This window comes from Saccostrea echinata, unplaced genomic scaffold (genome assembly GCF_033153115.1).
Source record: "Saccostrea echinata isolate AGI-Se365-2 ecotype Australia unplaced genomic scaffold, CSIRO_AGI_Sech_v1 ptg000054l, whole genome shotgun sequence".
In the NCBI taxonomy this organism is placed as follows: Eukaryota; Metazoa; Mollusca; class Bivalvia; order Ostreida; family Ostreidae; genus Saccostrea; species Saccostrea echinata.
Genome location: NW_026889803.1, coordinates 44,833,287 through 44,850,870, shown reverse-complemented (window position 1 = coordinate 44,850,870; position 17,584 = coordinate 44,833,287). Strand labels below are relative to the sequence as shown.

The following is a 17,584-nucleotide window of genomic DNA, read 5'->3' as shown; positions in this document are numbered from 1 at the left end:
TGTACAATCAGAATGTTTTTAACAAAACAGAATTTGCAACGTCAAGGTAAGTCAATTCACGATTTCAATTTGTATTGAAAAAAGCAGCTCCTATGATGTCAAAAAGCCTTGACTTTAATTTAGCAAGCCATTCCTAAGTGAGTTGGACACACTACCAAATTTGATAATGATGCTGGAACTGGCGTACATTTTCTGGATGAGTGTCAGTTTTGGAGTAGGTGTTTTACTTGGTAAGTATTAATAAACCTTTTGACGACAAAACCTGCATGTATAATGCATCCTTTGTTCGGGTAAATGACGAGTTTATAGAGCATTTCAGAGTTTAAAATGAGAACTACCTACTCTCTAACCATCGGCTCATACTTTCACTGTCTGAGAGGAACGAACGACAGCTCTGCAAGAGAGATTGAGAACTACATGTACCCTGACCTAACTTTCATGGATGCCTCATCTACACACTACCACGGTTGCTTCTGATGCTGCATCAGACCTACTTTTTCCGAATGAGTGATTATTTAAACTTTTTTAAGTGTATCGAATAATACACCTTTCCAGAACAACTGTTTTGTGTAAGCCATTATAGATAATATTCGTCAAGGAAAGCTCTATAATCTTCAATTAACCTATGCAGTGTTTGACTCAGGCGTCTAAATTGCTTAGAGCATATATTACATGTATATCCATCTAAAGGCTTGTGAAGTAACACAGGTTACCATATGATTTTTTGTTTATCGATTACTAGTAATGAAAACAACAGCTGTCGACAATTTATATAAAAAAAAATGGAACAAAAAAAAAACAAAACAATAGAATTATACCTCATATTCACGAAAACTTTATTAAAGAACTACTCAACTACTCATGCTTATACTTATTAAATTCAACAAACTTTTCCGAATGCAAAGAAGAGGTTGTTGTTGATTGGTATTTTAAAGTAAATAAATGATTATTTTAAAACCAGTATCAAATGGTTACTTCCTCTTAATTTCAACTCTTTTGACATGTATAAAAGAAGGGTAGGGGTAGAAAATGTAACCCACTTAAATAATGCTTTAAAACATCATTAGGTTGCAAATGCACATGAATATAGATAATTGACCTGTAAAACTTTCTGTTTGTTTAACTAATGCAAAAATGAATGCATAAGATAGACATTTCATAAATGTGTGCTCCAAATGAATAAAATGACCAATTTTGTTATGTTTGTCTTCAAACATATGTGCCCCCCCCCCCCCCCCTCGGTGAAACAACAAAAGCTTTGATATGAATTTGTATTCATTATACCTTTTAAAATGAATTTTTGTTTGAAGGGGGAAATGTTTTTAAAATAGTTTCTGGGTTGTTTTTTTATTGATTTCTATAGTGAAAAACACAAAAAACACTATTAGAGATTGATCTCTTTATTTGCTAAATAAGTCATGTTTTGTGAATATTCAAACAAATATCTATAAAGATATGAAAAAATCGTTCAAATGTTAAAAGTTTTAAAAATTGACTTGGAGGAAGGCGGCAGTTCTTTCTGGGTAAATTGCTTCAAAAAACTAGCGTGAAATACATAATAACACAACATGGCTTTTGTTAGAAGCACAGATGAATAATTCCTCAGATTTCTGCATTGAAAAAGCCTACTTTCTATTTGCAGATGGCAATATTTAAAATATAGTCTGACTTTGTACTGTTTTAATAACCAGAGTGTGACTTGCTTTGCTCGCTATTTTTGTTATCAGACATCAAACCGCCATCTACATGACTTCATCTTAGATATCAGCAAATTCACCAAAAGTTGATAGTCGGTAATAATTATGTCGATTTGTTTTAAATATTGGATCCGGTTTTGCGTTGTAAAAGTCGTTTTAATTTTTTTTTTCTGGTATATAATGCAAAACTTTCACACAAATGATCTAAATTTAAGAACTTTTTTTTCATTAAAAAAGTTTAAAGAAAATAAATGCTTCCAAAAACTTGTAATTCACAATCAAATTTAAGATGGAATCTTAACGGATAAACTATTCTGCTCTAAATATTGACAATTTCAAGGCAGAATAGGATCTTGAGCTAGTTCAGGTTTTAGACTGTCCCATCAAAAACCTTATTTTCCGAAAATACTGCCATTCTTAAGTTAGATATTTAAAAAAATCAAGTTTGTTAGCAAGGTGAGTTTTTGTTTTTGTAATCTTTTTAAGAAAAGAAATTTAAAACTGTATCTGCTTTGATATTTCACACAAGACACATTTTCATTCCTTACCATTATGTTGTAAGAGTGAATTGAACTACAATGTATATGAAACCTTTCTTGTATAGAGACAACATTGTTAATTTGCGGAAAGATTCTGAACTTGCTTGAGTGCATGTGTGCATTTTTTCAATAAAATGCTTCAACACATAATTATTTAGCAAGGGTTATTTCATATAATTCACATAAAACGCAATTTGCACCGCCAAACGTGTTCATGGATTTAAATGGCTGACACAAAAATCAATTTTACCACGCTGACGGAATACTGTTGAAAACTAAATAATGTTGTGAGATGGATTAAAATAAATCGTGGAAACACGTGCATGCACGTAAGTAAGCCGAAAAAAAAAACAGATCAAATTTGTACTATGTGTCCACATATATTAAGAAAGGAATACAAAGGCATGCATGTGCTAGATTCCAATTGTTACTCAATTGGGTCAGTTTATCCTAGTTTTTTATCGAAATATACTGAAAAGGTATACAGGTTAAGTGAATTTTTGAAAATTGAGGTGTGACATTAGGGAATGTCTAAGGGAGGAGAAGGGTCTTCTTTTCTTATTCTCTGTAGTCGAAGACTTTGGGACAGATAGTTTTTTTTTATTTATTTTCTGTTCGTCCAGTTTCTGTTTGTTTGCAAACATTTTAAGCTTGTCACTTAATTTTGAATGGCTGGTTCTAAGATTGTGATATTTCACAAAATTATGCCTTGTAACAAGTCTGTCTTTGAGCACCAACATATTCGACCTCTTGAACTTGGAGTTTGACTTTTCGGCTTTATTAAGGTCTTCCGTCTCCAACGGAAGACCTTATTGTTTTCGTTCGGTTTCTTTTTCCCTATTATTATTATTCTTACCGATTTTCTGCACGCGAGTTCTCGGTAACGTCTTGGCCGATTTTCATGAAACCTTCAGATCTGATAGGTATTGATCTGAACCTTATTGGAATTTTTTTTCGTTGATGACGTCACTTTCCATCTCGAGATATTTAGGATTTTCTGATTTTCAGAGGGTCGGCTTGTCCTGGAAACTCCTCCGAAACGACTTAAGATATTGAGTCAAGATTTCAGCGAAGGTAGGGGAAGGTTTGTAGATTTGCAGGCAGGTGTCCAAATCTCTCTAGCGCAAAAGGCGCCGAAGCTCGGTGGGGCTCAAAAAATGTCTCAGAAACATCTCACAAAATTTTACACCTTTTCTTTCATATCTTCATACTGTTAAGAATTTGTTACATGTAAAATATATAGAAGGAAAGTTGTGCAAAATGATACGACCTTTCATTTGATATCAAGAAAAAAGGGACTGACCCCTCAAATTAGGGGCTCAGAGGGGCCAAAAGTCTTTCATCTATGACTCTTTAACGATCAATAATTTGTAATTCATTACTGAAGCAAAGATGCTTATCTTAACGATCTACAACAATATATGAAAAGATTCTGATCATATGTTACGTAATAAGGGGTCACAAGGGGCCAGAATTCTAAATCTTGGACGCTTTATATCTCGAAAAGGGAGAATATTTTGATAAGCAATACTGAACAAAAGATGGTCAGAATAATGTTTTAAACAATATGCATCCTTTCAAGTTTTGTCAAACGGCCCCGTTAAGGACCTTCAGACGTGGCCCCTAAATATTTCAATTAAGCATATCTCTACAACGAAAAGAAACCTCTGAATAGTTGTTGAACCAAAACTCTTCAAAATCACAAGACCTTTCAATTGATATCAAGAAAAAGGGACTGACCCCTCAAATTAGGGGCTCAGAGGGGCCAAAAGTCTTTCATCTATAACTCTTTAACGATCAGTAATTTGTAATATATTACTGAAGCAAAGATGCTTATCTTAACGATCTACAACAATATATGAAAAGATTCTGATCATATGTTACGTAATAAGGGGTCACAAGGGGCCAGAATGCTAAATCTTGGACGCTTTATATCTCGAAAAGGGGGAATATTTTGATAAGCAATACTGAACAAAAGATAGTCAGAATAATGTTTTAAACAATATGCACCCTTACAAGTTTTGTCAAACGGCCCCATTAAGGACTTGGAGGGGTGGCCCCTAAATATTTCCATTCAGCATATCTCCATAACGAAAAGAAATCTCTGAATAGTTGTTGAACAAACAGTCTTCAAAATCACAAGACCTTTCATTTGATATAAAGAAAAATGGGCTGACCCATCAAATTAGGGGCTCAGAGGGGCCAAAAGTCTTTCATCTATAACTCTTTAACGTTCAATAATTTGTACTATATTACTGGAGCAAAGATGCTTATCTTAACGATTTACAACAATATATGATAAGATTGTGATCAAATGTTACGTAATAAGGGGTCACAAGGGGCCAGAATGCTAAATCTTGGACGCTTTATATCTCGAAAAGGGAGAATATTTTGATAAACAATATTGAACAAAAGATGGTCAGAATAATGTTCTAAATAATATGCATCCTTTCAATTTTTGTCAAACGGCCCCATTAAGGACTTGGAGGGGTGGCCCCTAAATATTTCCATTCAGCATATCTCTACAACGAAAAGAAATCTCTGAATAGTTGTTGAACAAACAGTCTTCAAATTCACAAGACCTTTCAATTGATATCAAGAAAAAGGGGCTGACCCCTCAAACTAGGGGCTCAGAGGGCCAAAAGCATGTCATCTATAGCTCTTTGATAATGTTATATAAATCAAAAGAATGAAATCTAATTAGGGAAGTCTATATATTATTATCTTTTAACAATGATCATAGTCAAAATCATATCTCATCTTATCGAAAAATCGGACGGAAGACCTACTCGTTGCTCGCAACGAGATCTCATCTAGTTATTATTATTATTATTTTTTTTTTTTTAATTTATTTTTTTTTATTTTTTTTTTTATTTATTTATTTTTTTTTTTTTTGGCAAAACTTTACCAAACGTAGACCTTGGTAAAAAACTTTTGAAAGATTAGTGCTAGGGTTTATATATTTGATTATGACTTACTAAACCATCACCATATTTTCTGAATGCTTGGTGTTAGGACTTTTATATTTCTCATGTGTATTCCTTGTGAAATGACTTGTCTGTGGGTACCAACATTTTTGAGTTTTTGATCAGACTTTGAGTATGACCTACAGATGAAAAAACTTTAACCTTGACCTTGAGCTGCCATACTGGGGCATCAGTGTTCCAAAGACACAGTTTGTTTTATTAAGTATTTCTTGTACCATGTACATGACTGCCACACATTAAATCACTCTTATTAAAAATTTCAAGCTTTATTTACAGAATGGAAAATAAAACAGATCAGCCAAACACAACGAATACTCCTGCTGACATCCAGGAGTGTCTGAGATTTACTCTTGCTCTCTACTATGACTTGGGGATGCCTATTTATGCGGTACAATATATATTTCTCCATTTAAATTGATTGCCTAAGATATTTTTCATTGTTAAATATTTCACTTCCAACAATGTCATGTATACTGTACAGCAGGAAATTAACTCACGGAGATAATATTCGCGGAAATAAAAATGCCCCGAATTCAACATACAGAGAATAATTCTTCAAAAATTGATAAGGATAAATTGAAATATTACCGATATTTGTCATTAGATTCGGTAACTCTATTTACGTTTCCTTGTAAACATAAAAAGCAGTAATTAATATAGCAGAGATGTAGACTGTCTTCCTTATTATGAGGGTGTACGGATCAATCACTAACAAGTAGTTGTTGTTTTTTAAAAGCTTAATTGATAAATAAACATCTAAAACTAACATTTAATTCTGCCACCCAGTAGAGGTGCCATGTAATTATCTATAAAACATGTATTGTTAGAATTCACCCGTGCATATCACTCAGTCTTATTATCTTTAATCAAGGCACTTACGTAGTAAAGACAACACTGTTACACATGAATTCAATTTTATTAACAGTTCAACATTTTGACTATCGGTACTGACAACTGATTTAGATTCAGAGGGATTAAAAAGACCTGCAAAAAATACTACTCAGTACTCTACTCAAAACATATCTATTCATGAACGAACACCTGCCAAAGGGCTTCTTTTTTTATTCTTTTTTTTTTCTTTTTTTTATACATGTTTGCCATTGTTTGGGATACGACTGGAAATCACTTAAATAAATCACTCGCGCATAGACTCATATGTATTTCAAAAATATTTAACAAAAAGAAAGAAAGAAAACAAGAGAAAGAAAGAAGAAAATTTATATGAATGCATAACAGTGTAAATCGTACAGCATTTTGTCTTCCAATCGGGATCAGTACGGTGTTTCAATCTATTTAATCGGGTTCAGAATCGACACAATATGCAAGGAAAATACTTGCAGTGCGGAAAAGGTTTTTGTAACAGTATAATTTTTCCTTTCCGCGAATTCAAACGACCGCGATTTGCTGCAAGTTGAACAAATCGCGATCTTTTCCGACCGCGATTTTAACCTGCTGTACAGTATAAACAAAGTTAATTTCTTTTGTTTTTGTAAATGATTACAATGCAAGTGATAATCTGGAAAAAAATCACATATTCTGCATTCAAATATTACTTAAAATCTGTGACTTTTGTGAGACAGGTCTTGATAATAAGCATTTATATCGCATGTTTTTGAGCCCATGACACTGTATTTTGAAACTGTATGTTATGCAGTTATCACACAAACTGAAATTTAAACTACTATGAAGATACATTAGGATCATTCTCACAATGCCAGGGGTGCGAAGTCAACACTGGGGTCCCCACGGCAATGTGTTGACGCAGGACAACTGGTATTGTGAAGATGCATCGGGATTCGAATATACGAAAAGGATCGCTGTAGACCGACAATAAAAACTGACTGTAATCTCTTTTAGTAATCGTATCTTTTCGGGTCTTTCCGGCAAGCTCGATAAAACACTCGAATGTATTTTTACATGAGTCGCTTTCTATTTATTTTTAAAAGTATTAAGATGCATATTTCATTGTCCCTTCTGTGGTATATAGTTACATGCAATACTTTTACATTTTAATGACGGTCAGCTAGAAACTCTATAAATAAGAGGTCTCCATACATTATACTGATGTGTTTTTTTAAATGGGCGGTTGTCATGAGCACCTAAATAACACATTCGAGATTGTTTTTCAGCCGTCGAAAAGGCCCGAGAAGTTGATTTTACATGGTATAATATCCACTCATTATTTGACAGACTACACCTCAAATAATACAACGCATATGCTGTAAGCCAGGCAAGCTTAGTGGGAGCAGCTGGCGTTTATTTTGATAACGATACATAACTATCAGACATACATTACATTGTATGCGAAACAATAAAGTACTGCAATATATTTCTAAACTACGTTAATGTTATTCATTATGCCCCTATCGCAGGCATTAAAAACCGCCCAGAAAAAACCATAGACGGGTAACTATGGAAAACCTGTGTCCGCCGCCATGTAAATAATGTCTCAAGGGTGAATGCCGGACGTTCATTCGCCGCAGTACTTAAAATGCAAAAACACTATACAATATGTATATGTACATCATACAATGTTTTCCCGCTATTCTACGAAACGCGGGAAAACACTAGTACATTGGTCTTACTATTCGTCCTTTTTTTTTAAATTAAAATAAATGCCTGAACTATAATGCTAGTAGCAATGAAACATGGTGATAACGAACAGTAATCAAGATCAAAATCCAATTGAACAACAGAGCAAACACAAACCTCCAAAATCATCAGAGGCGAGATCATGTGCCATGGATGAGAAAGCATCTCCTGTCGACCGGTTACACCCGCCGTGTTCTCTTTGTCATGATCAGGTAAACGGAAAAATTCAAAGAAATTTCAGTGTCTAAATACAATTAGTATGAAAAATTTCAGTCAGCATTCGATCGTTTGATAGAGTGTATTTGCTGATATGTCATTGTATCGACCATAGAACTTACTAAATGATGACTTCAAACGATACTGTATATATCTTGTTTCCTCAACTTGTTTGTCAATAGCTTGCCTCAAAATTGATCGTACGAAGAGCATTCTCTTGTGTATTGCATCAACTGGGAGACATAAACCCCATATGCAGGTGTTAAGGGTATAATTGCAAGATGACGATAGAAAAGTTGAAGTCACCACTTTTATCATAAAATTTTGTTATTGGGTTAACATTAACTTCTTTTTCTAGTAAAATATCTAAATATGAAACAGGTGTGTCCGACTCTGTGGTGCCTTTTATTTCAGGTTCAGTGGAATATATCGAATCGACATATCAATGGAAGTAACTATTTTTAATTGATAATACGTCGTCGATATATCTTAATGTCGAGTTGAAGGCCTCATCAAGTGTTTTCTTCATCTCATGTGCAAGTTTTTGAATAAATTTTGCTTCATACAAATATAAAAATAGGTCTGCTAATAACAGCTCGTATAGGGTACCCAGAGGAATTCCAATAGATTGTTGGAAGACCTGATCTCCAAAATCTCTGAGATATTATCAATAAGAAACTCAAGCATCTTTTCAAATATCAACTTCAGAGTACTTACATGAACAATCAGAATGTTTGTAACCAAATAAATTTGTATATGACCATGACAAGGTACGTAAATTTTGAAAGTTCCATTTTCATTGAAAAAGCAGTTCTCTATGATTTCAAAAAGCCTGGACATAATTTATCGTGGGGGATGGTTGTATAAATGTGTATAAAGTCGTACGTTTTTGATGTTATTGATTTTGGTAAAATTATGTGATTTGAAATAAATAGCTGACCACAGTTAAATTTATTTTAATCTTTAATGATGATATAGAGCAGGCGAAGTATGCGTTCTTTAGGAAACTTTTGTTTAAATATTTTACTCACAATTTCATCTTATCAGATGGTGGCCACAATTATTATAACTTTTTTCGAAAAAAGACGATGTAAAGCAGAATTCTGTCATGGTAGGCCAGGACTTCCATTGTGAGTATTCATTCGCTTAATTTTAGACTCTCTGTGTATATGCTAGATATCATAAGTTTAATACATCAGGATTAGTAAAGTTTACTGTCTTTTTTCTCTTTATTTAGACCAACCAACTTCTTAGATGGAACTACAAATTCCATAGCAAATGCTGCAGCCTTTGGATGTACTCTTGAACATATTATGTACTATGTATTTATTGGCCCTATAAAATGGACAAACGAGAGATGGTTATTTTGTGAGTACGAGGGTTGTTCGATAAATTCGAAGATGATCGCAATATATTTAGATTGCGTAAAAGTACCCTTTCAATATTCTATCAATGAAATCTTTAGGAAAACTGTAATCGATATTTACAATATAAATAAAATAATTGAAATAACTAAATAAAATATCATTTAATTCTATGTTATGACTCCTTGCGGTGCAGTAGGTAAAATGCACTTCTTTAGAATTTAAATAGTCATATTGATAGGCAATAGATTTTTTATTATGGCGCTAAATATATTGCCACTCAAGTATTATATATAGTGGTGCAATGGTTAGAGCGCCAGCGTTTGTTTTAGAGTAGCGAAATAACGAATCGATCCTTTCTTCACGGCTGCTCAATGGACTTAAGTGCAAAGTATAGGTCTAAATTTGCACCGCTTCACTAATATTGAGACTCCACCACTTCACGGTGAAGGACTGCAAAATTAGACCCATACTCGGCACTAAGGTCCTTTGAGCAGTTAGGAATCTTTTTTTGTCAGCACCTACTGCGACACGGGACCTGGGTTTATACGGTCTCATCCGAAGGACAGGTTTCCGGCCCCACAGTGGGATTCGAAACCGTGACGTAAGGATCAAGTCCTTTCTCCGCAACTCAAGAGCAAACGTTCTATCACTGCTTCACGCAGGTGAACTTAATCGTAATATTTTATGAAAAGCACTAGTGCTGGCTATCTTTTTTTTGTTAAAAGGGAAATTGATGCACTTTTTCAGCACTCCAGCTTCTCCTTACATGCTTCCTAATGTCTTTAGTATTTTACCCAATATTTGCTTGCTTGAATTCACCATCAAGACTTTTTGGATCAACTATCGGATTTTTCTACACCTTATTATTGTGAGTAGTAAAGAAAATTCGATGTTTTCTTTATAAATTGTCATTTTAATCATTTTTTTAAATATTCAAAACCTGTATTTTATGAATATTATACTCGCAGGACTCTGGTTGTATTTAATCAAAATTACCTCTGTAACCAGGGAGCATGGGTAAGATATTGACAGTTTTCTTTGGTAAAAAATATTTTTGAGGGATAATTTAACCTTTATTTCTTTAACTATTTTAATGTGTGAGAGAGAGAGAGAGAGAGAAAGCGATACCTGGGTAATAAGGTTGGTCGAACGAAATTTTGTTAAGATAGTGCTGTAATAAAAAAAGTTTATACGAGAAGCATTATTTCAACATATGATATGTTTCTTATGTCCGTGTTGCTGCCAAAAGTATGATTTTTTTTTTTAAAGTTGTTTTATGTTTAGGGTGGAAATTTGATGTTTCAATATTAAAAGCATTGCTACAAAGTTTTTATAAGGGTCTCATAATTTAATGTTTCTATGGTGGCATATTTTTCCCCTCGAATGCAAGTTATTTTCCACAGATTATGTCAACATGCAAGTTATTATGTCGACATGCAACATAAATATGTTGACATGAAGGAAAATTGTAATCAGCTAATAATGTGGAATTTTTTTTCAAAATTATCGAAATCGCTCAGATGCAACTTATTTATGTTGATTTGCAACTTATTTAAATTATGTTGATTTGCAACTTATTTATATGTTGACATGCAGCTTATTTATGCTGACATGAAATTTTCTTCTGTTGACATACAAGATAAACATATCAGCATGCAACTTGTTTATGTTGACATGCAGAATAATTATGTTAGCATGATCAAGTACTTTATAAGCTATATATTTTTGTGGTATCGAAATGATATGTTTTTGGAAATCTTTTTTAAAAAATCCGAATTTGCGGAAAAGTCCCCTAGCACTAAGTTCCGCAATTTTCACGATGAGTTGAACCCGGGTTATTAATTCATGGATGTGTTGGAAATACTAAAACAACAACAGAAGTCCTGAACAAATATCTTAGAGCACCATCAGCAGTACATGCAAAAGTTTTTGTAGCAACTGAACTTGAACTTCTGTGTAAAGAATAAAAAGAATATGAAAAACAAATTTCCAGAATTTAATTTTCAAAGCTGCCTGGTACAAATTTGGTGCCCGAACACACAAAGATGTTCTGGCACAAAATTTATATCCGATGCGGCTATATAAGTAACTTTCATGCAAACAAATACATAAATATACATTTTATGTAGTAGTGTGTGTTTGAGTTTTGACTTACATATGTGCATAATTATCTTGCAAGTCAACATAAATAAGTTGCATGTTGACACACATTAGTTCATGTTAACATAAATACGTTGCACGAAGACATGAATAAGTTGCATTTTAACATAAATAAGCTGCATCTCAACATAGATAAGTTGCATGTTGACATGAATAGGTTTCATGTTGACATATCTCAAATGTAAGCACAACATAAATTAGTTGCATCTAGCATGTTGGATGTCATTTGTGGCCGATATTCGATATTTTTTTTTCGGGGGGAGGGGGGGGGGGTCCAGTTCTTAATTGATTAAATTTACCTTGCATGTTGACACAGTTCTGATGCATGTTGATATATTTATGTTGCATGTTGACATAATTATCTTGCATGTTGACATAATCTGTATAAAAATATGTTGCATACAGGGGCCAGAAATATGCCACCACATGTTTCAGATTATCAACGAAATATGTTATGGTACATGTAATAGTGGTGTTTTTTGTACAATCTTTGTGAAATCGAGCTTGCTATACTTTATCATTATTGAATCTGAATTAAGCATTATTTAGTATTCAAGTTACATCTGATTTCAGGAGTGGGCATTTTACGTGGTGGTTCTAATTTGTGAAACTTATCTGTTGGTTCTTTTCATTTACCGTACAGTTACATCACTGTCGAAGAAATCGGTCAATGTAAGTATATCGAGCGTAATTTTAGCAAAGATTAAAAAGAATTTACAATTAACCTTACCTTTGATTTTGTTTCAGTGCAAAGAACCTCTCGTCAAAGTAGATCAATTGTTACATGTCCGAGATTTGGTCCGGAAACCCAAAAACAGTTCTGAAGAAAATAGAATAAAGTAATTTATCATATTTTTTTAAAATAAACAAATCAACAGTTGTATTGATTTAAAAGATTTAAATTTATTGTAAGGTTTTGTTTCTTTAAAATACATGTATATCAAGAATTGAGGGAATGTTTTCGAACATTGTTTAAAGCACTTTTTTCATACATGTAAAAAAAAAAATCCATAAATTTATTTAAAGTAAGAATTTTTTTTATTCAAAATATCGTATCCAATGTCGGGGGTAAAACATATTTTAATGGATAATCAATACTCGGAAAATATTTAGGATAAAATGAAATATGAAGATATAACGAACAGTAATCAAGCTCAAAGGCTGTTGGAACAATACAATTAGGAGCAGAGCAAAAATGGACCTCCAAAAACGTTAGAGGTGGGACCAAGTGCCAAGAAGGAGTAAGCAATCCCCTGTCGATCGTCAAACTCACCGTGTGCTCCTTGTCAAAATAGGGCAAATGAAAAAATCCATAGACAATTCAGTGTGAAAATAATATTCTTACAATTTATATGAAAACGTCAGTCAACATTCGACTGAACGCTAAACTGTATTTGCTAACAAAGTCATTATATCGACCATAAAATTTGCAAGATGGTGTCTTTAAAAGTGACTGTTGATATGCTTGTGTCATCAATTTTTGGTCAATAACTAAAATTGTTCGCGTACATGGAACATGTACTTGCATATTGAATCAACCGGGAGACATAAACTCCACATGAAGATGATTGTTGAGTATTGCTATATAAGTGACGATAGAAAAGTTGAAGTCATCAGGTTAATCATTAAGTTCTGCTTTAGTTTTCCATTAATGTCTTCTTCTAGTAAATTATCCAAATATAAAACAGATGTGTCAGACTTTATGGTGTCTTTTATTTCCAGTTCATAAAGATCAACGTAGGGATGAAAGAGGAATTAAATTATGTCAATTTTTTTTCTAAACTGGTTAAGAACAAGGCAAAATATATGTTTCATACTGTGCTTTTAGAAAGAAGATAATTAAATACGCACACGGTATTTTGGATGAGGCAAAGCTATGCTGTCTACACAAAAGTCTATACAGATGTACCACGAGGACTGTTGCCATCAATACAATAGTCTTGCTTGTCTTTTATTATGTAATATCCTTCTCCAAGATATTCGACTTCTTTAATATAACAATAATATTACAATGAAACAAAACGTAAAGCTAAGATAAATATTCGACATTTTGAAATCTGCTTATGATACCTGTATCATACCTTTAGGCATTCCTATTGACCATCATTGTATCCAAGAATTTAGGACAATTGTATGATGACCTTTCGTCAAAAGAATACATCTTACTGGACTCGATCAAAATTTCAGAGAAAGTTCGCCGCTATTTGCAAACTGGAACACAGGTTATTAGAGGCAAGTACACATAAATGCCCTAACCAAGTTGAATAGTATTTTTTGTTTTCTCAAAGTTGTAAAATCATAAAGAAAATGTTATATTCATTTGCTCTCTCTCTCTCTCTCTCTCTCTCTCTCTCTCTCTCTCTCTCTTTAGGCAGTATTTATTTTCAAGGCTAGAAATGTAAAACCTTGCTTTCAATTTTCAATAAATACTTTTAACCATACATTTTTACATTTCAGTCTCCCTTATCATCGCTAATGTCCTTTCAGCTGTTTATCTAATCGCCAATATGGTCCTCATCTATCGCTCTCAGAGACAACATATCATTCAGATATGGAGAGGAGACAGATCTTTCATTCCTAGAAATTGTATTCAAACACATGGTGATATGGTGGTTTGTAGATCTCTTATTTTATATGTTTTTATTTTCAAAGCTTACCAAAACTGATTCTTATGACTGGCTTATGATTACATTTCCATAATGCAAAAACAATGTAAAAAAACATTACATTTCCTATCATAAAAAAATTGACTGATATTTGAATAAAATCATGCGATTAAAATACATTTTATCTTCCAGATGAAAAGTTTGATGTATGCAGGAAACCAAGTTTCGCATCTTCTTGGAGGTTTAATTTGTCTTTAATTAAATTATTAATATTATAATTAGGATTAACATTTCAACTGTTTTAATGTGAAAAAATAACAGGATATAAAATTTTCTATCGATTGGTCCTGAAATGTCTTTTTAGAATGTAATTTAATATATATATATATATATTTCCCATGTAGGTTATATAATTTCACAGACAGTTGTGTTTTTATTCTGTGTTCTCCTGGCCTATTGTGTTGTCTTACCTATCATGAAAGAGGTTCCTGTAAGCTTCCTTTCACCATTGGAGGCTTTATTGTAAGTATTAGTTTATTTTCATCTTCAATTTTAATATTTAGTTACATTTTTAATTAGATTTTAGTATATATACATATCATTTAGTCGTATTTTGGCTGACTTGTTTCATACCAATTTTTTGGCCTTTGTTTTTATACTGAATTTGACTATGGGAAGTTTCGTCTACCTGATCAATAGATAGGACTCACAGCCGGTGTGACCGGACAGGGAATGCTTACTCCTCCAAGGCACCCTGGGCTCGTATCATAAAGCTTGCTAAGTTTTTTACTTAAGTAGGGTCATAAGTATGAGTTAAGCAAAATCTTAGGACCAGCCTAAGTACTTTTTGTGTATGTCTTAAACCGTAACATAAAACGAACTTACCGAGGTCTTAGCTAAGTCAAACTTACGTTCAACATGATTCTCTAGGTTTTCACTTTATTCAAAAAGTGGCAATGGTTCAGTGTAAATGCATGACTTTTGTTTATGACTGGAGACTGTGATATTTTCAGTTACTTTTTCTTGTTATTCTTGTGTTTTGACAAATGTTCACACGCTTTGTCATTGTCGCAGACATGGCACGATAAACGAAATTGAAACTCTAATAAACAAAAGTACAAAACAATAGGGGTATTTTGAAATCCCGACCCCCACTATATATCAGCGAATGTCAGCAAGCAAAGACTGTGATGTTTTATGATAAACTTATTTACAATTTAATCAAGGATCGAAAAGAATAGCTTTTTGTATGTCTCCAACTTATCAACAGTTCTCTCTCTCTCTCTCTCTCTCTCTCTCTCTTGGACGGTAGAGAATCGATGTCTGAATTTTCGCTTGTTGTGTTCTACTTTAATCTAATTTTCAGACATTCTTTGATAGCTTTCTAGTCAACATCGTCTAATTCACCGACAATTTTCGTATATTTAAAAATCTATTTCATTTCATATTTTCATAGTGAACATACAAATCCATGATTACAGTGTACAATTTACTTATAATGATAAGCGTTTATAACCTAGTCCCAGTAGCATTTCAATAGTATCCAAAAAATAAAATTTGTGTCTACGTGTACTCCATGTAGAGAGTGATTATTGGAATCAGTGATCAATAACACCCCACCCCACCCACCCCCCTTCTCGACGAAAAAATAAAATTCTTATACAAGTACTTAATAGAGATATTTATTTTCCTAATACATAATATGAATAGAGGAATGTTTTAACGTCGGGATTCAACATTTAATAGTTCTAAATACGTGTACATATAAGTTAAAACATACTTAAGTCACCTCTATCGATCGCTTAAGTTTTGCTAAGATTATCAAATCCTAGCACGCTTCTAGTTACGGTCTTAAGTTTTAGACTGTACTTAAGTCCTTCTTAAGCATGGTCTCAATGTTACAACTTTTATGTCTTTATGTTACAACTCCCTAAACCCATTTGTGGAATTTCCAGGGGTTCGTGTTTAATGCCCTCTTACATATTTGTATTGTTTGTAGATATTTTATTTCACTGTTCGTTATCTTCACCTTTTACATGTTAAAATTCTTAATTATTCTACAGTATATTATCTTACCGCTTTCAGACCTGGAGTGGTATTCATGTTCATTTTTCGAGTTGTTCTTAGAATCATCAGTCGTAAAGCTTTCTTACAAAATCATTACATCAGTTCTGACAACGGTGAACATTGGGAGAAAGTACTGGCTTTGGACAACAGGTAACCATGATTAAATGGGTAAAGTTTTTTTTTTCTTTACTTTTTTGTATCATATTTTTCCTCCAAAGTTCTCCAGTGATGGATTCTTTATGAGTGAAAAAACAAAAATCTACATATTTTTTTTCAGGCGAGTGTACCAGAACTTGTCCTATTTCCTGTTTTTCTACTATATACTGATAGGTTTATTCAGATGTCTGTACCGTGTTATGATGTCCATGTGTTTGGGACTATTTTACATAGCGCGTATGGATAGATCTGTGTTATTTCCTGGATATGAACATCTTGATATAAGTAAGTACACTAAAAATGTCGTCTATACTTATGTAAAGAACAATGATTTGATGCAAATCCGACGAAACAAATCTCATTTAATTGATTATGACTTTTATGTAACGGTTAAGTTGAAAAACTGAAAGAAGATTTATTGTATTTTAACTTAGAACCTTTTAGCCACGGTAGAAAAATCCAATACAGTATTCTGTTTAAGGTTATATGACGTACCTTGGCTTCCTGGAAGTAGAACTTCACCATTGCCACCCAGTAGTTGTTGTTTTTTGTGACCAGATGATCAAAGCTGTAAAACTGAGCTCCTCTTCATCCAGTAAAAAACACAATTCATTGCAAAATGCTCATGAAAGTAGCGAGTATGATTTTTCCCAAGGCTACACAGCTAAAGTAAGAAATAAGTGGCAAAAGATGAAAACTTTGATCTGTAACCAGACACTTTGTAAAGATTCTAAATCAAATTGTTCTTTTGAGCATCCTCTTCATGCCAAGAAAACAGTAGTGGAATCCTCAATAATTACACCCCCCGACAAAGTGTAAATAAAAAGTATTAAACCAATTATTTTTTGTCATTTTATAGTTTTGGTATATTTTTTAGAAATAGGAATTTTAAGTTTTCAACGTCATTTACCTCAACTAAAGGAATCTAAAATCTATACAAACATCAATATGGACATTTATTCCAATTTGAGTTTTTGTACCACATAATTTTATTAAATTTATTTAAGTACTAAGCGTTTATATGTGTGGTGTAGATATGATAATTAACCTGTATTGTAAATATTGACCAAAGAAAATCGCATTGTTTCTTTTTTTGATTTTATTTGTATATTGATTAGATTTATTTTCATCTGCCAAAGTATCCAGGGAGAAAATTAATTTTGTTTTACAACACTTCAGAAAGACGATTTACCCCAC

The 17,584-nt window shown here is 33.0% G+C and overlaps 1 protein-coding gene across 1 annotated transcript; it reads left to right on the top strand.

Annotated features, from left to right (window-relative positions):
- The first annotated feature begins 547 nt into the window (after positions 1 to 547).
- LOC133171787 (stimulated by retinoic acid gene 6 protein-like) lies at positions 548 to 17,225 on the top strand. Its single transcript, XM_061306589.1, has 16 exons — positions 548 to 569; positions 5,500 to 5,611; positions 9,079 to 9,161; positions 9,269 to 9,399; positions 10,146 to 10,266; positions 10,367 to 10,415; positions 12,132 to 12,230; positions 12,306 to 12,397; positions 13,387 to 13,516; positions 13,646 to 13,790; positions 14,016 to 14,170; positions 14,357 to 14,405; positions 14,569 to 14,686; positions 16,250 to 16,381; positions 16,509 to 16,672; positions 16,869 to 17,225. Exons 2-16 carry the CDS (start codon positions 5,501 to 5,503, stop codon positions 17,204 to 17,206), a joined length of 1,917 nt encoding a protein of 638 aa, XP_061162573.1. The 5' UTR covers positions 548 to 569; position 5,500; the 3' UTR covers positions 17,207 to 17,225.
- Positions 17,226 to 17,584: the final 359 nt, after the last annotated feature.